Raw genomic sequence first — 23,274 nt, 5'->3', positions numbered from 1 at the left:
GCCTCTTAAGAACCAGACAGATCGTAAACATGTCATTTAACAATGTGCACAATAGAAACAAACAAATGAGCCAACTTCTTCAATTCTGCAGACATTGACGAATGTGCTGAGCCAGACACTTGCACTCAGATCTGCATCAACTTGCCAGGCAGCTACAAGTGTGATTGTGAAGAGGGCTATATGATTGACCCTGCGACCAAAACTTGCAAGGCTGAATCAGGTAATGTTAGAAAGAAAGCCCACTTAAACCCACTTAACGCTTGATCCTGTGACGCAACCTTCAGACAAGACAAGCAAGTTTAACCGAACTGTCCTCCTCTGCCTCCACCAGGCTCAGTGCCCACCTTGTACTTCACCATCAAACACGAGGTGAGGAAGCTGACAGTGGACCGCAGCGAGTACGTGCGTGTGATCCCACAGCTGAAGAACGCAGTGGCTCTCGACATGGATATGCCAAACAAGATGATCTTCTGGTCTGACCTGTCTCTGAAGAAAATCTACAGGTAAGAATCTTTATCTGTGTCCTTTCTTTTTTACATTTCTTTATGAGTTTCTTGCTTCATTTTGCATAGTATGGAGTGGCTCTCATTCAAGACCCATGATGCAGATGAAATTAATCTCTCCACTCTTGCCTTCCTCCAAACAGCTCTATGATAGATGTGGCTGGCAATTCCTCTCACCACAATGTGGTGGTTGAAAGTGGGATAGAGGCCCCAGAGGGCATTGCGGTGGACTGGATCCATGGCAACATCTACTGGACTGACAGTGTTTTGAAGACTATTTCTGTAGCAACAACGGATGGCGGTATGAGGAAGACCCTGATCGCAACGGACCTGGACAAGCCACGAGCCATCACAGTCGATCCAGTAAACAAGTAAGTGTTTAAACAGACATCACAGCGAGTACGTTTCCTTAGATTAGTGTCAGTTTGACATGAACTGGTGCGTTTTGTCTTTAGCCTCATGATTTCTTTACTGTGTCCTCTTTAGTTTGATGTACTGGACAGACTGGGGTGAAGAAGCTAAGATTGAGAAGAGTGGGCTGAACGGTGCAGATCGCACTACTTTAGTAAAAGACAACATTGTGTGGCCGAATGGCATCACCCTGGGTAAGCACAGCTTCCTGAATGCATTTTTAGCAGTGATTTTTATTTACTGTGTAATGAAAATATCGTAGTCAAAACTATTATTTGTGTGTTTCATTTTCTTACCAGACATGGTCAACCAACGTCTATACTGGGTGGACGCCAAGCTGCACTCTCTCTCCAGCATCGATGTGAATGGAGGGGCCCGACACAGTCTCATTATTAATGAGAAAAAACTCTTCCACCCACTCTCCCTGACAGTCTTTGAGGTTAGTGATGAAGGCAGTGTATTCCCAGATTAACTTTGACTCAGTGAAGGTCAAAGGGATTGTTGTTATTGTTAGGAAAAGGACAGGACCCCAAAATCTACCTGATTTATTAACAATACTAGTTGCTTTCTTAAACGGTTAAAACCAGCCAGTCCAAGTCTAACGAAGTTCATGGAGGGTTTTTATCTGAAATGGTTTAACATATAAACCCAGAGCTTCAATTGTTGAGCACCGCACTAATTGTTAATAGAATACAATAGAATTGAATTCAGTTTTTTTGTCAAACGCAATAAAATTGCATTTGTACCGGTCACTGATGATGGCAGTTTTCATCACCTGCCTTTCAAGGTTGGCCTTAAGTTCTTCGGTGTTAACTTAAGGCCAACCTTAAGTTAAGTAATTAATAGGTTAGTGAATTATAGATTAGACTTTTATACTTACTGAAACTTAATGAATTCAGATGATCAATGGAACACACACACACACACACACATACACACACACAATGCTGAATTACTTAAACCGAACTCCATGAAAAGGTCCTCTTCCTTCTCTCCAAGGAAAGTGATAAGGCAGCAGATGGTTACTTCTCTGCATGTTTCAATTGTATTGTGCTATTTAAGAAAAAATAAAGTATGAGTATAAAATACATGGGTGACTGCCAACAAAGTGCATTTCAAAGCTACCCAAAGTCTAAATAGTTGTCCTACCTCAAGAAGCATGTCCTTGATCTGCCTGATTCTCACTCCCTTAGCTCCTCCCCTTGATAAAATGACATCCATCAGTTTTGGGGTGCAATGGTCAAGTGTAGCTATTCAAGGCTTACAGTGGTTATTCTCTTGAACTCCTCCTTTATCTGTAGACCACAGAAAGAGAAGAATTAAACCTTGCAGACTATTAGCTATACTGCATTAATGAATGCTCTAATACATTATTTAAAGAGGATAGATGTGATCTAAGGCTACCCCAAGTTTTGAGGGAACAAAAACAATCTTGGTGAAGACAAGGGAGACTTCCCCACCATAACCGTGGTGTAATCTCTAATGCTTTAGCAACCCTGTTTTTGCAGAGGTTTCGAATTTGCACATTGTTCACTCCCAGCCCATTTTGTAAAAAATGTGTCCCAACTTAACAAAGCACTAATGACCCTAGATTATCACACTATACTAACTGCTTACATAAAGTCTTAATGTTAAGTAGATTCACATAGCCCATGCCAGAATAATGCTATTGGAATGACATTAACAATATTTCACACAGTCTGATTTAAAAAAACAAAAAACAAAAAAAACAAAACAAAGATAGCTACAACTCTTAAGATCAAGAACAATACTTACTTTAAGCTGTATCACAATACTAACCAAAATCAATGTAATATTACGTATGGGTCATGCAAGTTTTATAAAGATATAAAATAGGTGAGCCAGATGGAAAAAAGAAGCCTCTAGGTTATCCCTCTGAAAGAACTATTCACAGTTTAAAGGCTTCTAATTTTGGTAAAAAGAAAAACAAAATCAGCCTATGATCGAAATTAGATTGCACTGTGTAGCAAAACTTTAATCATGCTTTTCCTAGCCACAGTTGCACTCTCTAGCTGAAGACTTTTGTCAAATGAAACTTTATAAGTCTTATCCTCTGCTGTGCTAAAGTTTAGAATGGCTAGCATTAGCTACATGTGGTAGTGCAAAGTATTTCCTTATCTGTATGAGCATCACATCATACACAAATCCACTAAAGGTGACTAGCACAAATGCTTTGCTTTGGTAGAACTGTTATTTGTAAATGAAATGTTACTTACCTTGAAATGTTTTTTACAAAAGCTTGCACCATGCAACGCAACATGTGTGAATTTGCCCGGGCTAGTTAAGTCAGTAGGGGAGGGAATTTGAAATCAGAAGTTACAGTGGAAAAAAATAAGTTATGTATTAAATTTCTTTAAGTAATTACAACTTGAATTTTATTTTGAACCCACTAACATTGGTTGAACCCACTAACATTGGGATTTAATTTCAAATTACATATAAAATTAATTTAATGTAATTACCAACATTATTAATTCAACACAACCCAAAAAAATAAAGTTTGCAACTTAGAAGGCCTATCTTAATCAATAAATTAGAATTTTTATGTTGCAGCCATGGGTTTAATCAAGTGGTGGTAAAAGGCCTGATGAATTACTTTTTAGAGTGTATAAACAGTTGTAGAACTATAATAATTGTATTGTAAAGAATGATTGTCTATAGTTAATCAGTTTAACTCAAGTTGTATTTCTTTCTAAAACAGGAGAAAGTATTTTGGACAGATATGAGGAAAGCTGCTGTGTTTAGTGCCAACCGCTTGACAGGAAGCGACATCACTGAGCTGGCAAAGGACCTGGGCCAGCTAAAAGACATCGTACTGCACCACAACCTCAAGCAGCCAGCCAGTAAGGAAACATTTGTACATTCGAGATATTAAAAAGAATCTGTGAAAATAGAATATTTTTTTCTTATGCCTTCCCTGTTTTATTTTAGGTGCAAACTGGTGCACGAATGGAGGTTGTGAGTTCCTGTGCCTACCTGCCCCTCAGAACGACCCACAGTCTCCCAGATACACCTGTGCCTGTCCTGATGGCATGGTCCTGAGACCTGACATGAAGAAATGCGTGGCAGGTAAACATCTGCACCTCTTGTTACTAAAAAAGATGGAATTAAAATCAAATCTTGAAATTCAGCCAGCTGCACCTCCCCTTAAAGATAAAACTGCTGCTCCACTCCCACCACAAGGTCCCACAAATCCTGCTGCACCCAGGCAGCCAGACCCGACCACCACAACTACAACCACCAACAAACACACAACTACCTCTGCTGTGCAGCCTAATCCTAAAGAACAGCTCTGGAGATATTATGATTCAGTTCATCCAACACAGCCATACTGCACCTCTGACTGACCAGGAGCTGAGTGATGCCCTGGTCCAGATCTGTGAGGAGATACCCGATGACATCAGTCGTTAATAGCATGTCCCGATGTTGTCAGGCACCATACAAGAAGTGGGGGCCATATTCATTGCTAAAGAGCAGACTTACTAAAGATGCGGTGTTAGATTAAATAAGTGTTTTTTATGTGTCACCTATCTGAATATTACTGATCATTGATTGTTATGTTCAGAAACACATTAGCAAAGCTTCTGCATGTGAGTTTTCAGTTGGCTAATCATCTTTTGTTCATGAATATTATTTAAAATATTTCTTTGTCTCTGCAGACAACAACAAGTGTTTGACCGGAAATGGCGGATGCTCTCACCACTGCAACGATCTAAAGATTGGATACAACTGCTCATGCCCTGCTGGATACAGGTTAAAAGCAGACAACAAAACCTGTGAAGGTGAGCTAACAGACACATTTCTGCACCCTAACAAGCAGGCCATGGGTCATAAACGTGATTTAAGAAAGTTTATTAGAAACTACTTTTTTTAAGAATCCAAAGATGCCAAGTTCTTTCTTCTATTTGTTTGTTTGCAGACATTGATGAATGCACTGAGCCGGACACTTGCATTCAGATTTGCATCAACCTGCCAGGCAGCTACAAGTGTGATTGTGAAGAGGGCTATGAGATTGAACCTGCCACCAAGACCTGTATAAAAAGTTATATATAAAAAGTTAATGCATTGGTATTGATGACCAATATTAATACTACATTTTACTATACTGCCACCAATTGTCTGTTTTGTCGTATCCACTTATGGATGCCAACAGGAGGACAAATGACCAAATCTTGGAATAAACATAACCATGTAACACTCACTGAGTTACAGAAAATGTTTGAAATGTCAAACATGGGTCTTAAGGTCAAATATTGCCATCACAAGTTTCACTATTAAAACATTAGCTTCCTTTAAATCAGTTACCTGTATTTTCTAATTCTTGGACAAACTGTAAATAATTCCTTATATAACCTGAAGTCTGTGCTTTACTCAGTATTGTTTCACACCTTTAAGGAAATAAACACTGAAGGCCAACTGAGCTGTGTTTTAACACAGTCTTAAGCTGCTGCCTGACCTTCCGTATATCCTCTGGATATGAACAGAGCTGTTGTTTCACCTCTGCCTCACTTTGATGATGTTTTGTGACAACAGTCTCTGGACCTGCTGTGATTCCTGAGGTGTGTGTACATCACATGTTTCTGACTGTTTAGGTTGGAAAGCCAGCCAGCTGTGTACGCAGGGTGTTTCCAGACTTCTCAGAAGCTCTTATTTGTCTGAGGTTCGATGGAGCTGAGGCCCAGTCACTCTCCACTACTTTACAGAATAAAAACCTTGCTGCTGCGGCTTACCTGTTACACTTCCAGTATGAGCACTTACAACTGCTGATTGTAGAATTCAGGAATCACAAGGTTGTAATACATGAGTACTGTAACTTGTTCTTCTGCTGATGTGTGGTGACTTTGGGACTTCAGAACAGTTTCATTATTTCTGCACTTTTTCTGCTTTGGATTTTGGACACTGGCTCCTCTCTGTGGCTGTGTGGTGTTGGATATACTGCATAGAGTATTTTCAGATTATAATTTCAATGCACGGATGTACCGCTTGCAAAATCATTATAATTTATGGACACATAGCTAGTTACCTCTTCTACCACACATGTAGCGTAGTTTACATACACTCATCATGGGCATTAATGTCATGCTTGGACCCCTTTTGCTTCCAGAAATGCTTCAATTCTTTATGGCATAAAGTCAACAAGTCTGAGATCTTGCTCCATGCAGATATCACTGTTTGGGGTTTCTAACCTAAACCGTGGCAGTGTCACACCGTTGATGCAGATTTGTCAGCTGCCCATCCATCCTGCAAATCTACCATGTCACCACATCCCACTGGTGCCTCATTGGATGATCTGGTAGCTGTGGAGACCATTTGAGTACTGTTAATGTAATAGAGGATTAACGGGTGATAAGTTTAAAACAGAAGGGAAACGCTTCTGACGGGAAGAGCAGTGGAGCAGCCAAGGGAAGTAGTAAATATAAACTCAAGTTGTTAAAACTATAATTTATTTACAAAAATAAAGCACTAAAATACTCTGGCCAGGCAGAAAAATGAAGTTAAAAACATTAAAAGCAGTTAAAACAATACAGCTAAAATGCACTAGCCTCAGCCATGAAGATCAAGTCCCATAAGAGTCCAAACGTGTCATGGTCCTGGGCCATGTGGGCCCAGTATTCTTAGTTTCTTGTATTTTTGTATTTCGTTCCTTATTTAGGTCATGTTTCCTGAGTTGTCCTGTTATGTTGTTCCTTATTTGACTTCCCCTTGTGACTTTTATCCCCTGTGTGCCCCTCTATGTATCTGTGAGCCCTCATCTCCCCTCCTTGTGTTTCATTCCATGTTTCCCCAGCCCACTATGCCCGTGCTCTCTCTCTCCTCCTGTTTGCACCTCTGTGTACTTCCTGTTTTACTTTGACAGTCTCCCGTCAGTGTTGTTTACTCCTGCCATGTCTTGTTATGTTTATCTGTGTCAGCTGTGTTCCCATGTGTGGCCACTTCCCCTGATCATCCCTCTTGTGTATTTAGTCTCTGTGTTTCATGTAGTCTGTGTCGCGTCGTCTGTGTTCTCACCCCCATGTTTTCACGATCAGTCTTTTGTGATCATCTTCGTCTCAGAGTTCTCTTAGTTTGTCACAGTATTAGTTTTCCCCGTTTAGTTATAGTTTAGCCACGCTATCCCTGCTGTGTTTGTATTCCTGGTCTTCAGTCATATTAAAGGCTCGCTTTCTGTTAAACTCACTCCCGTCTACTCACTTGTGTACGCTCCTGGGTCCATTACACACACCACCGCACGGCCTGCCTCTGCAGACCGTGACAAAACGGCGCAAAAACCAACAGGATCGTTGTCGTCCTGTCTGACTCTTCGTTCTGGTGTGCCAGGTTAATGATCAGGAGGGCATCTCCCCGGAACAAATCACATAACAAAACAAAAACATGCAAAAACCCAACAAAATAAAACACTACATGTTAAAAATAAATAAAAATCAAAGAATAAAACAAAACACTACATGCAAGGAAATAAAAATACTAAGTTAAACTTTGTCCATTCCACCCTGTGACATGAACTCATTGTCATGTTCAGGAAACCAGTTTGAAATGATCTAAACTGACACTCAGTTGATACTAAGGGGCCGATAATATGGTGAGACATAGATTAGGCATACTTTTAGATTAAAGGCATTTTTTCATTTGAGCTTTTAAACGGCTTTGTTTTTATTTTAGTGTGAGACTGTGTGAAGTTTAGATTATGCTGGGCAAAGAACTTTAAAGAATTATTTTCAGTATAAACAACTACTCAGCATTATTGGCACATTTATCAGAACTGAAAAGTTAGTTGCTGATGATGTTACTCCATTAGATTGTATTCCTAACAGCTGGAGGCCAACAAGAAGAAATCCCAATAAGTGAGTTTTGGAAGTATTTATAAGTTTTAGTCTTCTAAGTAAGAAACATCTCAGGGGAAACTATTTATTTCTTCCCTCCATGAAACACGTGGGAAGGTGTAATTATCCAATTTCACCACTAGGAGGAAGTCTCATACAAATAGAAGAAATATTTTAGGCTTGACCCAGTGAACTCACACTCATGCTCTTTAGATCTGGCTGTGATTTTAAGCCCATACACCCAAAGAGCTTTCTTCAGTGAGTTAAAAAAAAAAATATCCCAGAAGTACAAAATCAGGAGTCCTTCAGTTCATTTATACCTTTAATCCTCTTATTAATAATACCATGGTCAAAGCATCCAAGAGAATCTAAAAGTAGATGTTGTAACAGTCTCACTCCAAGTATGGTGATACCAGCAAATCAAAACAGAAACTCTTCTTGCAGATGACAAACGGCACTGCTATTCCCCTAAAATGTTTGCTCCTGAATGTACAGTATGCCTAAGGAGATGTACACATCGCAGACTCCAGAAGGTCCACATTGTTGATTCATAAGGATGAGAGGAGGAAGGGGACAAACTAGTTTTCCTTATTTCTAGAAACCCTTGGACTGCCCCTGCAGCAACTTAAAAGCAGCTGTTAACATCTGCGGAGGGAGGAGGGGCAGCAGCAGCAGCAGCAGTGGAAAAGTAATTCACACTAATTTTGGGCTTCTTTGCCACGACAAAGCAGTGAACATACACGTCACACAAACAGCACACATATCTGGTAACATGGACATATGTGTGTAATTTTATTTATTTACTTTTCCTTGTATAATTTTAAATTATAATAAGAGCTTTTTGTCAGAAGAAGCTTGAAGTCCAAGTCCATGAAGAGTTCCCTTTAATGGCTTCACAATAACTTTTATACTTCTGCGTTTCTGTCAGCAATAAAATAATTTATTGCTCTAAAGGAAGTTCCACTGTGTTCACAGGCAGCACAGAGAAGTGCTGATTTTAAGTAGAAAAACGATTTGGCTGACAATATTATATGATTTCAGAACCACAAATGTTCAGAGACAGACCTGAATTAGGGGAAGACTGTGAGTTGCAAAAATTTCACTGTTGCAACACTGAGATAAAGACACACCCGTGCTCTTGGAAAAAGTTGTGTAAGTGTGTGAGCGTGTGTGTCTGTACTCTTCCGATTTCTGATTTGTTAGTTGTATTTTAACTGGAACCTGTTAGACATTAGCTGCTTTGCCATCACATCTGGCCTTCGGGCATCAGAGTGTGCACACGAATTACGTATGCATGTGCACACTTATCAGCTTTGTTGGCCCTGAGACACTCGTAATTTTCACAACTCAAGGCATTTAATGATGTGGTGTGTTTCTGACTGAGTCCAGTTCTCTCTTTAGTAGAAGAGCGTCAATAAGAATTCAAGGCTGCCTGAATTCACAGAGCAGGGAAGATTTATAGGAACTAGTCTACTATTTATTCCATCTCTGGTATCTTCAACTATTAATATGTTTGCTAATGGAGGGAAGCAAAATATCAATTCAGGGTATGAATCAGTGATTGGCAATCAGGGTGTGAACACAGAATACCAACACTGTAGATAGGGAGACTTGGAGACACAGTAGTCATCAGGATAAGATGGAGAATGTTGGCAATAATTCAGAAAGCTGCTGATTAATTAGGACTGAGTGATGCTGGATAACATTCCCACTCTTATGTCAAAGAACAAGATCATGTTAATGGCAACAAGCAACGAGAAACAGCATATGGTTTATTTGCACCCATGCTCCCCCCAGTCATGGTACCACTGTATGTTCCAAATCTACAACAACTGTATATAATGATAATATGTATATGCTAGAAAAAAATGTTTTCACTGACATTGTTCTGAAATAAAATAAAATAATGGCTTACTTCCATTTAGCAGTTTGAGGTCCAGGTGGCCCAGTGTCACACTAGAGTGGAACAGGTCCAACCTGTTAACAGCAGTGGTGATACTGTGTTTGTATTAGGGGACAAAATGGGGTTTGTAAGTCATTATTAAGGAGCCTTTCTAATGACTCACAGGCCTCTACGGAAGTAAGTAGAGTTGATGTTTGACTAAAGGTACCGGCCATGATGTAGGCACTATTTAAAGTGTACACATGGTTTAAGAGCTGCACCTCTGTGTGTGTTAGCAGTGTGTGTGGGGATGCCGGGAACCAGAATATGTAATCCAGCTGCTTTTTTTACATTCCAGGAATGCCTCCCACAGATTATTCCCTGCCCCTACAAGGAGCCAAGCCAAGCCCAGCTCCTCCTCCCTCTTTCTTACTCTGGGAGCACTCACACACAGCACTTTAAAAACACTAAAACATTTTATCTGCCTGATTTGACTTCTACATATGTATCATGTCCATGTATTCTGAAGCAAAACTCTCTCTTCGTCATTGGCACTGATCTCAAACCTATTAAAAATGTGATTTTCCCCAAAACATGCCAGGAAAACCTTGGAATCACTTTTCTGTATAACCAGACACTCAATTTTTAGGAGTTACATCAAGCAGCATTATGGGGAGGGATGAGCAGACGGTGATGTGGCAGACCACTTTTCTTGGCTGTAGAGTTTTTTCCAGGGAAGAAGGCATCTCGCCCCCAGAGTACCTGACCGATTCCAGTAAATTGCAGCTTTTTCTGCAGCAAACAAAGTGCTTCACTTATAAAGCCGATATTTTGCTTTGCAAATGATCTGCCTGCGCTTGAAGATCGAACAGTGACTGTTGACACAAATAACCTTTGCATAGACCTGGTTAATACAGTAAGCTAAAGTATGGCAGTTTGTCAGCGTTAAAGCATCCCGACAATTCAAGGCATTATGATCAGGAGAGCGGTCAGGCTGCAGCGAAACTGATGGAGTACAAAGATATGTATCGTACATATCTGCGCTGCATTCGGCCCATTAATATGAATTATTTATCATCATTATTTTGCTTTTTCAGTCATTTTTGTGTTAGAATCATTCATGAATTGTCTGGTTAATTTTTAATATGGAATTTAGGTTGAATAAAAGGGTGGTGGTGGAGGGGGCTGAAAGTTGTACAACAACCACACTCTAAATGTGTGTGGCTCTCATCACTGTGTCTTTCTTGCTACTATTTAACTCCACATGTTGTAGCACACTCTCACACTTGCTCTTTTTGTTGTTTTCATTTACCAAAGTGTTATCATCACAGTCAGTCTGGCTGTAGTGAGACTGCATGTGATATATTTTGTGGCTTTTTTGTAAAAGGTGCTATCAATGTGTTACAGATAGATACTTTATTGTGCAGTCAGAGTTTCCTCTTCCTTTCAGACATATTATACGTTCTAAAACACACACACACACACACACACACACACACACACACACACACACACACACACACACAGGAGGAAGCTATGCTTTTTCATGGTGGAGTGATGGAACCAGCAGGCTCCACCCCCAAGCAATGCTCAAGGCCAAATTCAAACATCACACCACTGGTTTGGCACCGCCCTCGTGCCAGCCTCATAGAAAGTGGTGAGATGTGACACGGGCTCCTTAATATATTTTGCTCACACTCGACATTCACGGACCAGCACTGGGTGACTCTCCTCTGTGATTCTGTCTCCTCCGGATTCTTTTTACGCACAGATACAACCGCGAACTCTTCCTTCTTTTTTCACATCTGTGCGCGCAGCTGACTTCTATTTTGTAGCTGACAATATAAGAAGAAACGGGACATGTTTGGGATTTGGAAGGGACTCGCCGGGCTGTCCGCTTGCTGGTGTCTGTTGATGCTTATTCATTGTTTGCCTCAAACAGGTAAGGAAATAGATTTCACGGTAACTGCATTTCCTTTCTCGTGTTTTTTTCTTTTCTTTTCTTTTTTTTTTTTTTAAATGAAAGGTGTAATAACCTGATTCTTTGTATCGGTACATAAAGATATACAAGTCAATAATTTTGACGATAATTCCACAACGTGGTTTACGATTTCTGCATATATGAATGAATGTACGCACGGCGTTTTGATTGGTTCGTTTCGCTGTAAAATGAAACAGAACATCCAACCATGCTCGACTTGCCGGCCGGCTTTGAGTTTCGGGTGGGCGTGGCCCAAAAAGGCCGTTGTCAAGGAATGGAGCTGGGAGGGGTGGAGGGTGCGGCTGAAAGGCGAGGCTTCCTCCTTCAAGCGGGATGCAGGAAATTGGATGCAAGAAAGTCTGCATTTTTACTGTAGCTGCGCACATTTGTTGAAAAGTATCCGAGGAAATAGCTTCGAAGTACTTTTACTGACTGCATAAAGAATGAGTTAATGTACATGTTAATGGACAGTTTGGACACTCAGAGGTTTCCAGGCCTCACAGAAGACAGGATGTAGCCTACGTTTTCCACTGTGACGCAAAATGGGGGAAACTGAGCCAGAAGAGACGCAGAAACCTTTGAATACAAATATGAACTAAAGAGAATTAACTGAACAAAGCAGATAATAAAAAGGCGGATATATCCCATAACTGGCTTAAATTGAATATTTAACACGAGGAAACATTAACATTCATTAAAAAGGGAATGAAACATTCATTTAATGAAGATTCAGTATTTAAAACGTGTTTAATTGTTCCCTCATATCATTAGCATTCAGGCTTTTGTGCCATGTTAAGTCTCGGGCTGATCCTTACATCGTACCATTGTCGTCCTCAAACATGGTCACTGAATGAGTGAACTCCCTCGGAGGAATCAATGTTCTGCAGCACAATTTTGCCCCCTGCTTCATTAACCCTCCCTAAAATCTGTACTCTCCAACAAGAGCTTTTCAGATTTCCGCTTCCATTCATCATATTTGCTAGTGTATGTATAGCTGTGCATGTCTGTGTGTGTGTGTGTGTGTAATAAAAGCCTTCGTTTTCCTACATGGGAGAAGAAACCTTTACAATGCAGTGACTCACAAATAGAGACACTTTATAGTCTTGCCTATTTATCATTTAGAAATACCTCCAGCTTTAGAGTATAGGAATCATTCACGCATTAACATAGTCTTTTCATAGGCTTAAAATACTAAAATTATTTGAAGGTTACAAAGTAAAGCATTGCAAGTTTTGCTCTTCTGCAGATGGCCACCTCACTATCAAGTCTTGCACTTGTTCAAAGCATGTTTCAATCTAACGTCATTCGAGCACATTACTGTCTTCATTTATCAGGCAATGACTCCACTGGACTCAATAAAGTGCAGCTACATGACCGGACTAATCATCATAAATCCAGACCTAATGCACAAGTGAGTGCTGCCGGTCCTCGTGATGGATATCCATCCTGGTTATTAATTAACTGCTGGGTATATGATTGAATAAATAAAACCTTCTCTTTATGAAGGCTTCTGGTGTGTGTATATTGCAGACACGTACCACAGAAAGACAGCAATGCATTGTTAGAGAACAAAGTCTCATGTAGTCACAAGGGATGATTGTTGTCACTCAGCATTGTGACTGATTCTGTAAAGCCAGTTTCTGCTGTCAGACAAGCTTCAGCTTTACTACATTTTGAACTGAACCATAGCGGCCGGGCATGTGTTTAAGGTAGTGCCTGAATAGCCTTGTATGGTAGTGTTGTATGTGTGAGGTCTGGTGGCTTTGAAGGTTTATACTGTGGGTATAAATAGAAACTGGAGGGTGCACTTTCTCTTGCAGAAACAAAGTACGCTCTACCTGAGCTGTCTGACATCCTGTTCAAACTAGTAAACATACTGGCAGTTTGTGGTCTTAGGTTTTAAGGCTCTAGCTGACTAGATAGACTAGAGGTAGTTTTTGATGCAGTAGTGATACTTCTGAACTTAGTTTTCAGATTATAAACTGACTAAAAGTGATAAAGATCAGTTTCTATTTAAACTGCAGTGTTCACAAATTTGCTTTATGACATGTTATGAACAAAGTGGCAAACGAGGCCACGAACCGTTGGGGAATTTTTGAACATTGAGGTCTAAAAATGTCAAACACAAAACAGAGAGAACTTACCAGTATATCACTGTCATCAGCCAGGTGCAAACTTTAATTTTGTCTCTGAGAAAGACTTACGGTAAAGAGTTCATGGAAACCTCATTTTACTTAGCAGTCTTAATGAGAGACTAAAGAGACTTGTGGGAAACATTAGCAGTGGAAAATGAAAACATAGGCTTGGGAAGTTTATATTTTCCACCCATGGGGACGAGGTTGAAGGTTTAAAGATCGGGAAGAAGCAGCTTTTAACCTGCTTTGGTTCCTCCTTTTTTTTCAGTGGATTCAATTTAAATGGCTGCTTCATAAAGGGGAAATGAGTGCGAGTTCTTTAAAGTTTGCTGTAGATGTAAAATGAGCACTGAATAACGTGCTCTATGTGCGTTAGTTCTTTAGTATGTTTTGGAAAGTCTGTTCCTGGAACCTCTGCTGGCTGTTTGCCAGGCTTCATCCTACGTTTGTGTCAGAAGTGGACATGCAGAGCGTTTTTTTCCCCCCTTTAAGGGAAACTGAGACTCAACTAAATGTTGCTAAAATAGCAAGACAAGAAATACAGTACATTTCTCAATTCAGTGTTACTTTTCACAGTGCCAGAAAAGCAGGGAGGCAACCCTTGGCCACATATCAAGTGTTGAGAAAGCATCCTCTCTTTGTGCTATAACCATCCGCACCAACTTATCGTAATCAGTCAGACCTGTTCTGTTTCTTTTGTAACGCGTCATCACTCATTTACACTTCTGGGATGACAGAATTTCTTCTGTTTAGAGCCTCCGCCTCCATCTGCGGGTCACTGTGGTGATGCTGTTATGAGGAATGCCACTTTGGGACCAATCAGCAACTGGTGGTGTGATGGTTCAACTCCTCCCATGCTATTGTCTTAAAGGGATAGCCTGACAATAAGCTAAGCCTCCAGGTCACAGGAGGGACAGGCACTCAGGAGGGGATGGAGGATGACGCATATTTGGGGCAGTGTCCGGCTTTTTTTAATGGCTATTTCACTGAGGTGACCGCCGCGACCTGTGAGCCTGAAAGAAACCATGGTCAGTTTAAGGTTGCAAAGCTTTAAACTTTTAAACACAGTAGTGAAACGTTTGTCTCCTACATGAAACGATGCTTTGCCATGGTCCATCTGTACACATCTGATGTGGCACACGTTTAAGCCACATAAACCAGGGTATTTACCCAGATAAACAACTCTTTGCTGAAGAGAGAAACGAGACTGAATACATTTTCTGTTTTTGTCTATATCTTTTGACTAAGTTTGTAAAAACTGGGCCTTGCATGTGAATGACTTCGGGGGAATAATTCTTTGTCCAAATACTTTATATTGAAGTCACTTTGATTAGTTCTAACATGAGACACAGTGTCAATAACTTAATTTGTTAATTTCCTGAGTGAAGCAATAAGAAAAACCTGTTTTTTCTCTCCCTTTTTTACAGCATCACTTATCCGTACTTCACATTAACAAATTTCCTTTGTTAGCACATTTGGATTTGTTTTCTTTTTTACACCGTTGTTTGTCTGAACTTCAGTGGCCTTCAGTTGTAATTTTTTCCCTCCGTGTGTATTTTTCAGTCATTCAACAGCACAGTAATAACATTTTTTAGGGCCAATAAGCTGTGAGCTAATTGATGAGTGCTGATAAGAAGATCTGGTGATATTGAATGTAAACCAGGGTGGCAGTTTGTCCTCACGTCACACTGAACTCCAGTTGTGATTTTTGTCTTTCACAGATGCAGCCTACATATGCAACGCCAATCAGTTTAAGTGCGGAAATGGGAGGTGCATCACCCGCAGGTGGATTTGTGATGAAACTGATGATTGTGGTGATGGAAGTGATGAGCTGCCCGCTAGCTGCGGTATGTTATCACATATCAGCTACACCTTACACTTGGGATTCTTGAGGTTTTTTTATGCTTGACTGACCAATTTCCTGATAGTTTTTTAATATTTAGAAAATATTTTAAAAAACAGAAAGTTCACTAACTTATAATTCAAATTAAAAAAAAGTTTTGGATCAAACTGTCACCACAGGGAATCAGAAACACATTAACAAAGTCACTGCAGCTTCTACAAGTAAATGATTGTTAAGCTTTACGACATAATAGCAAAAAGCTGTGTCTCTCTGTGGTCACGTGAAATGAGTCACGCTTCATGTTTCTCTCCTCAGGAGTCAAAATCTGTCGGGATTCGCAGTTCAACTGTGGCGATCCCATGAGCCAGTGCATACCAAAAGACTGGCAATGTGACGGCAAAGCCGACTGTACTAACGGCGCTGATGAGAAAAACTGCAGTAAGTTTTCTACCAGAGCCGAGTTTTTCTACACCTCAAAGTTCATGCTAAAGCATCCACAAACAAGACACGACTAACTGAAAGTGTTTTTGGCAAGAATGAATTTTGTTCAATGTATAATAATAATATCTCAAAAGGGATTTGAAGAACAGACTTAAAGTCAAGTAATCTTTAAAAAAAAAGCTAATACTAGTAGTGTATTTATAATCCTGAAGTCTAGTTAATACATATAAATAAATATGTAATAAGTGTTGTTATTGATATCATAATTGATCGATTTCTAACTCCTATCCTCCTCTCATGTTTCACCACAGCGGCCAAGCAGTGTGACGACCGTGAGTTTCGTTGTGCCAATGGCCAGTGCATATCCAAGAGCTTTGTTTGCGACAGCGACAACGACTGCTCAGATGGCTCAGATGAGGCGTCCTGTCCCAAACCCACCTGTAACTCTCGCTCCTTCCAATGCAACAACTCAATGTGTGTGCCTGCGATATGGCGCTGCGATGGAGACAGAGACTGCTCCGATGGGTCTGACGAGTGGCCCCAGAACTGTGAAGGAAGGAAGCCAGAGAAGACGTGCAGACCTCACGAGTTCCAGTGTGCGAATGGGGACTGTATCCCTGGCAACTGGAAGTGTGACGGAGGGTTCGACTGCCAGGATCGTTCGGACGAGGCTAATTGCAGTGAGTTTTTAAAAATTTCTTTATTGTTAAAGCCAACCTGCACATTACATTTTTAATGGAGACTGACAGTAAATATTTTCTGGAGGTACTGGTATTATGTTTCTTCTTATTCTAATCTCTATTCCATTACTCTCTCTCTCCATCTCTCTTTTTGTGTTTTCGTTCATTTACCTTCTTCCTTCTCTTCCAGCTCATTCCACTTGCCGCTCAGATGAGTTCCAGTGTAAGGACGGCACCTGCATTAACAAAAGCCTCCAATGTAATGGACGTGCTGACTGCGGGGACCTCACTGATGAGATTGAATGTGATACAGGTAAAAAGATTTCATTCAGTTTCACCCACAAACTGTAATCAAAAGCTTCTTTCTTGAAAAGAAAGAAAGTCCCACATGATTACATTGCGGTCTCATTCATACTCCCCTGGTCTCTTCCACAGTATGTGAAGGCCCAAACAAGTTCCAGTGTCGCAGTGGGGAGTGCATCGACACGGAGAAAGTGTGCAACAAGCAGAACGACTGCAAGGACGGGTCTGATGAACCAGCGAAAGAGTGTGGTAAGTGAAGTCATCTTGTACACATTCATGGCTGCCAGCCTGTAGGGAAATATGACTAGAATACCTGACTTGACCTACATAGCTTGTGGTTTGAATGAGTAAATTCCCGGTCAGCTAAGGATTTGGTTGTCGTGAATATTATTTGAAAGCTTTTTGCCTGTTTGTCTCTGCAGACAACAATGAGTGTCTGACCGGAAATGGCGGCTGCTCTCACTACTGCAACGATCTGAAGATTGGCTACAACTGCTCCTGCCCTGCTGGATACAGGCTGAAGGCGGACAACAAAACCTGTGAAGGTGAGCGGACGGAGACATTTAAAATTCTGCCTCTTAAGAACCAGACAGATCGTAAACATGTCATTTAACAATGTGCACAATAGAAACAAACAAATGAGCCAACTTCTTCAATTCTGCAGACATTGACGAATGTGCTGAGCCAGACACTTGCACTCAGATCTGCATCAACTTGCCAGGCAGCTACAAGTGTGATTGTGAAGAGGGCTATATGATTGACCCTGCGACCAAAACTTGCAAGGCTGAATCAGGTAATGTTAGAAAGAAAGCCCACTTAAACCCACTTAACGCTTGATCCTGTGACGCAACCTTCAGACAAGACAAGCAAGTTTAACCGAACTGTCCTCCTCTGCCTCCACCAGGCTCAGTGCCCACCTTGTACTTCACCATCAAACACGAGGTGAGGAAGCTGACAGTGGACCGCAGCGAGTACGTGCGTGTGATCCCACAGCTGAAGAACGCAGTGGCTCTCGACATGGATATGCCAAACAAGATGATCTTCTGGTCTGACCTGTCTCTGAAGAAAATCTACAGGTAAGAATCTTTATCTGTGTCCTTTCTTTTTTACATTTCTTTATGAGTTTCTTGCTTCATTTTGCATAGTATGGAGTGGCTCTCATTCAAGACCCATGATGCAGATGAAATTAATCTCTCCACTCTTGCCTTCCTCCAAACAGCTCTATGATAGATGTGGCTGGCAATTCCTCTCACCACAATGTGGTGGTTGAAAGTGGGATAGAGGCCCCAGAGGGCATTGCGGTGGACTGGATCCATGGCAACATCTACTGGACTGACAGTGTTTTGAAGACTATTTCTGTAGCAACAACGGATGGCGGTATGAGGAAGACCCTGATCGCAACGGACCTGGACAAGCCACGAGCCATCACAGTCGATCCAGTAAACAAGTAAGTGTTTAAACAGACATCACAGCGAGTACGTTTCCTTACATTAATGTCACTAGATCCACTGAACATATAACACCTGTTCTTAAACAGCTCCATTGGCTTCCAATTTACCTCGGTGTCAATTTCAAGATCCTGCTTCTCACTTTCAAAGCGCTTCATAACTTTGCTCCTCCATATCTATCCGATCTTCTCCATACATACTCACCCCTCCGTACACTCCGCTCTTCTTCAGCTTCCCTTCTGTCAGTTCCACCTGCTCGCCTGACTACCATTAGACTCAGAGCCTTTAGTTGTTCTGCCCCGAGACTTTGGAATGCACTTCCACTTGCTCTCCGGACCACACACTGTCTCACCACTTTTCAATCACGTCTCAAGACTCATCTATTTAGAATTGCATACACCTGATCTGTCTGAGTCCATTTTTACCTTGCCCAGTTTTTATATTTGCCTTTATACTTTTATGACTGTTTATGTCTAAATTTTATTTTACCATATTTAATATATATTTATTGCTGCTATTGCTCATGTGTTTTTGTAAGGTGACCTTGAGGGTCTGAAAGGCGCCTATAAATAAAATGTATTATTATAGTTTGACATGAACTGGTGCGTTTTGTCTTTAGCCTCATGATTTCTTTACTGTGTCCTCTTTAGTTTGATGTACTGGACAGACTGGGGTGAAGAAGCTAAGATTGAGAAGAGTGGGCTGAACGGTGCAGATCGCACTACTTTAGTAAAAGACAACATTGTGTGGCCGAATGGCATCACCCTGGGTAAGCACAGCTTCCTGAATGCATTTTTAGCAGTGATTTTTATTTACTGTGTAATGAAAATATCGTAGTCAAAACTATTATTTGTGTGTTTCATTTTCTTACCAGACATGGTCAACCAACGTCTATACTGGGTGGACTCCAAGCTGCACTCTCTCTCCAGCATCGATGTGAATGGAGGGGCCCGACACAGTCTCATTATTAATGAGGAAAAACTCTCCCACCCACTCTCCCTGACAGTCTTTGAGGTTAGTGATGAAGGCAGTGTATTCCCAGATTAACTTTGACTCAGTGAAGGTCAAAGGGATTGTTGTTATTTGATTAAACTGCCACTAAGGATGAATCCTTTTGGTAATGATTGCAGGACGGGAACCACAAATCTGCCTGACTTATTGGCAACACTAGTTGTTTTCTTAAATTGCTAAAACCAGCCAGTCCAAGTCTAACAAAGTTCACGGAGGGTTTTTATCTGAAATGGTTTAACATACAAAGCCAGAGCTTCAATTGTTGAGCACCGCACTAATTCTTAATCGGTTTAACTCAAGTTGTATTTCTTTCTAAAAACAGGAGAAAGTATTTTGGACAGACATGAACAACGCTGCTGTGTTTAGTGCCAACCGCTTGACAGGAAGCGACATCACTGAGCTGGCAAACGACCTGGGCCAGCCAGAAGACATCATACTGCACCACAACCTGAAGCAGCCAGCCAGTAAGGAAACATTTGTACATTAGAGATATTAAAAAATAATCTGTGAAATTAGAATCTTTTTTTCTAATGCCTTCCCTGTTTTATTTTAGGTTCGAACTGGTGCACGAATGGAGGTTGTGAGTTCCTGTGCCTACCTGCCCCTCAGAACGACCCACAGTCTCCCAGATACACCTGTGCCTGTCCTGATGGCATGGTCCTGGGACCTGACATGAAGAAATGCGTGGCAGGTAAACGTCCGCTCCTCTTGTTACTAAAAAAGATAGAATTTGACATCAAATCCTGAAATTAAACCCTTTATTTTTATTTTGCAGAAAGCACAGCTGCGCCTCCCAAAACTGCTGCTCCGCTCCCACCAAAAGGGCCCACAGATCCTGCTACACCCAGGCAGCCAGACCCGACCACAACTACAACCACCAAGAAACCCACAACTACCTCTGCTGTGCAGCCTAATCAGAAAACAGAGAAGCCTGCCGTCACTGCTCAAGGTACAGAAACTTTCTTTACATTTTTAGACACTCAGATTATTGTTCTCATCCTATTTATGATTTTTTTTTTAAATTGTGGCCAAAAACACTGATGCTGCTTTTGGTATCATATTGTATGTATGTATTTTTCTAACTTTTGCCAAAATAGAAGTTATTATTTTGACATTTACTGTATACTGGCACTGTTACAACTGTTACAACAACAGAAAGCTAACTACTTACTTACTGCCTGGTTGAAATGACCAGTAGTAGTTTTATTGAATGATATTTATTTATTGGGTGATATGATGTTGAGTTATATCTTTATGGGTAATTTTATGGCTAACTTCCTAGACTCACTCCACTGGGTGTGACGCTAAGCTAACTGTCTTCTGGCTCATGTCAAATAAGATGTTATCGTTTTTTAAGAGACTGTATGAAGAAAACATTTATTTTCTGCTTTTGCAGGTGACAGACAAGCAGCCGTGCAGCCTAAAGAAGCCCCACCCTCCCACCCTGTTGCTCTCTACGTTGTGTTGCCACTGAGTAAGTCCTACTTTTTAGCTCTTCACAGCTCTCTGTGAAACAAAACATGATATCTTAAACCTGCTCACTTACTCAAGGATACTTAATCTGCTCTCTTTTTCATTGAATGGCATTGTAACTCTTCTCTTCTGCAGTGATTTTGGCTCTTCTGGTATTTGGAGCAATGTACCTCTGGAGACACTGGCATAGGAAGAACACCAACACCATTCACTTTGACAACCCCGTGTACCAGAAAACCACCGAGGATGAGTTACACATCTGCAGGAATGGCTCTGACGGCTACGTGTATCCTGAGGTATCTTAACCTAAAACCATTTTAGAAATATTGTTTCTAAAAAAAAAAAAAGATTAATTAATCAGTTTGAAAGCTTTGCTCATACGATGTTGCTCCTTTTTTTTCCAGCGGCAAATGCTGAGCATGGATGACACGGATATGGCTTGACCTGCCAATGAAGAAAAAACTCGTTTTATTTGAAGTGCTGGAAACAAGAACCGCTGCTTAACAACATCATTCCCTTTCTCCGTTGACCTCATTGTGTGGCTTATGTCTCTGACCTCAGCACTGTGCCGTCCAAGCCTGCAAAAGGGTTGAAAGAAAAGGAAACAATCTTTGAAACTTAGGAAAATAGGGCATAAAGCAGTCCGACCACTAAATTATTACTAAATGAAGGACTATTGGATAGTTTCAGTAGATGATGTTCTTAGTCCTGGAGCCGTGATTCTTTTGATGCTATCTATGTTTTTTATGCCTAAAAAACATAGATAAAAAAAAGATACAGATTGTTACAACACCTTTAGGTGCCGATTTACGAGCTTAACTTGAAAAGCCTAAACCATGTTGTCTTAACACTCCCGTAAGCCTTCCAGTCACACTCTTTTAGGTTAGTGAAGTTTATGGATGCACATACAGTAAATGCCTTAGTAATCGCACTCCACTGATAGTCTTCACAGCATCATATATAGCCTTCTGTTATCCTGCATACAGAGTTTGACAGTCAGTCATTTATATTGCCGTCATCTCTAATGTTTTCTGTTTGAATCCATAAGATATGAGTGTGGTGGATTACATATGGTTTACACTGTAAATCACCAAAGCTGCTACGTTTTCTGAAGTTAACCAAAATGAAGAAAATGCTTGAAAATCCTTTTTTCTTCTTTTTTTTCTGTTTCTTGCTATGAAGATAATTAAGGTAAAAGTGATTGTAGATGATTTCTTACACAGCTCTATGAACTGTTTCTGTATATATTTTCTGTAAATATATCTTGGTGTCGTCTTTTTACGTTTGTAAATTTTAATCGAGAAACACTGTAAATAGGTAATAGATTATTTTATTTATTTATGGAAATATGAGAGCTACGGTTTTTGATTGTTGTCTGCTGGCTGTGAATGTGGTACTTACTACATGTTAAGTGAGGTGTTTTAATAGAGGTGGGCTAACCTCTACGTCGTGCAGCTGTTATTTAAGTTATGTCAGTCAAACCTTTGCGTACGCTGCTCAGTTTCCCGGACAAGTCACCACACCTGAGAACTCTTATTAGCATTTTAAGGTTTACACAGCAGCACTGAAGAAACTTATTATTCCTTACTCCTTTGCTTTTTCAATACAGCCGTGAATCAGATAACTTATTTTTCTTTTTCTTTTACTGTGATGTTTTGTTTTGATTGTGGGATTGAGGCACATACAGCACGACTGTACACAAAGCATAATGTTCTCATTCAACTCAGAATGTATGTATATCTTCTTCTCTTTGTTAAATGCACATATCTTTTTTTTTTTCCTTTTCGGTTGTGTTGGTATTTTTTTAATAAAATACAAAAAAGGAAATATTTCTAATGTCTCCCTTGGCTCATTTTTAAAAAAGAGATAGCATGTATGAATGTGGTGCTGAAGTACTCTAGTCTCAGGAAATGCAGTGCAATAAACTCCATAAACTTCTCACAGGTGAAAAAATAGTGTAACCATTACATTGAGAGCCTCTGTAGTGTAATGGTTTACACATTTCAAGGGAAATATCCCTGGTTCAATTCTGGGATGACGACATCTGCATTGGTCAAGTAATAAAGTTGTTGCTGTAGCTTCAACCAACCTCTTCTGCTCTTCTCCACAAACTTAGCAATAGGTGAAGTTGTGCCAGAAATTTCCATTGTGTTTCAATCTCAGGAGGAGACACAAGTCCCTCGGGGGTTGCATCAGAAACAGTATCCATCTGTGAATAAGAAGAAGCTGACAGTAGGTTTGTAAGTACTACACAGCCCTAGTGTGATGATTAAAATTATATCATACACAACATACCTCATAACACAAGCACCTTCAACCCT

The 23,274-nt window shown here is 40.5% G+C and overlaps 1 protein-coding gene across 1 annotated transcript in view; it reads left to right on the top strand.

Annotated features, from left to right (window-relative positions):
- Positions 1 to 22,784, top strand: part of ldlrb (low density lipoprotein receptor b) — a 28,693-nt gene extending 5,909 nt beyond the window's left edge. Inside the window, exons 9-35 of the mRNA XM_082537092.1 lie at positions 92 to 220; positions 332 to 503; positions 647 to 874; positions 990 to 1,108; positions 1,214 to 1,353; positions 3,637 to 3,778; positions 3,867 to 4,004; positions 4,595 to 4,717; positions 4,855 to 4,986; positions 11,482 to 11,580; positions 15,476 to 15,601; positions 15,913 to 16,035; positions 16,350 to 16,718; positions 16,909 to 17,031; positions 17,154 to 17,270; positions 17,444 to 17,566; positions 17,686 to 17,814; positions 17,926 to 18,097; positions 18,241 to 18,468; positions 19,120 to 19,238; positions 19,344 to 19,483; positions 19,803 to 19,944; positions 20,034 to 20,171; positions 20,256 to 20,429; positions 20,877 to 20,954; positions 21,089 to 21,249; positions 21,358 to 22,784. Coding sequence (XP_082393218.1) covers positions 92 to 220; positions 332 to 503; positions 647 to 874; positions 990 to 1,108; positions 1,214 to 1,353; positions 3,637 to 3,778; positions 3,867 to 4,004; positions 4,595 to 4,717; positions 4,855 to 4,986; positions 11,482 to 11,580; positions 15,476 to 15,601; positions 15,913 to 16,035; positions 16,350 to 16,718; positions 16,909 to 17,031; positions 17,154 to 17,270; positions 17,444 to 17,566; positions 17,686 to 17,814; positions 17,926 to 18,097; positions 18,241 to 18,468; positions 19,120 to 19,238; positions 19,344 to 19,483; positions 19,803 to 19,944; positions 20,034 to 20,171; positions 20,256 to 20,429; positions 20,877 to 20,954; positions 21,089 to 21,249; positions 21,358 to 21,396 — 3,923 coding nt within the window. The 3' untranslated portion in view covers positions 21,397 to 22,784. The remainder of the gene's footprint in view (positions 1 to 91; positions 221 to 331; positions 504 to 646; positions 875 to 989; positions 1,109 to 1,213; positions 1,354 to 3,636; positions 3,779 to 3,866; positions 4,005 to 4,594; positions 4,718 to 4,854; positions 4,987 to 11,481; positions 11,581 to 15,475; positions 15,602 to 15,912; positions 16,036 to 16,349; positions 16,719 to 16,908; positions 17,032 to 17,153; positions 17,271 to 17,443; positions 17,567 to 17,685; positions 17,815 to 17,925; positions 18,098 to 18,240; positions 18,469 to 19,119; positions 19,239 to 19,343; positions 19,484 to 19,802; positions 19,945 to 20,033; positions 20,172 to 20,255; positions 20,430 to 20,876; positions 20,955 to 21,088; positions 21,250 to 21,357) is intronic.
- Positions 22,785 to 23,274: the final 490 nt, after the last annotated feature.

Source organism: Aulonocara stuartgranti (assembly GCF_965226115.1).
Source record: "Aulonocara stuartgranti genome assembly, chromosome: 6".
NCBI classification, from domain to species: Eukaryota; Metazoa; Chordata; class Actinopteri; order Cichliformes; family Cichlidae; genus Aulonocara; species Aulonocara stuartgranti.
Note: the sequence above shows the minus strand (reverse complement) of the source record. Positions and strands in the feature narration are given on the sequence as shown.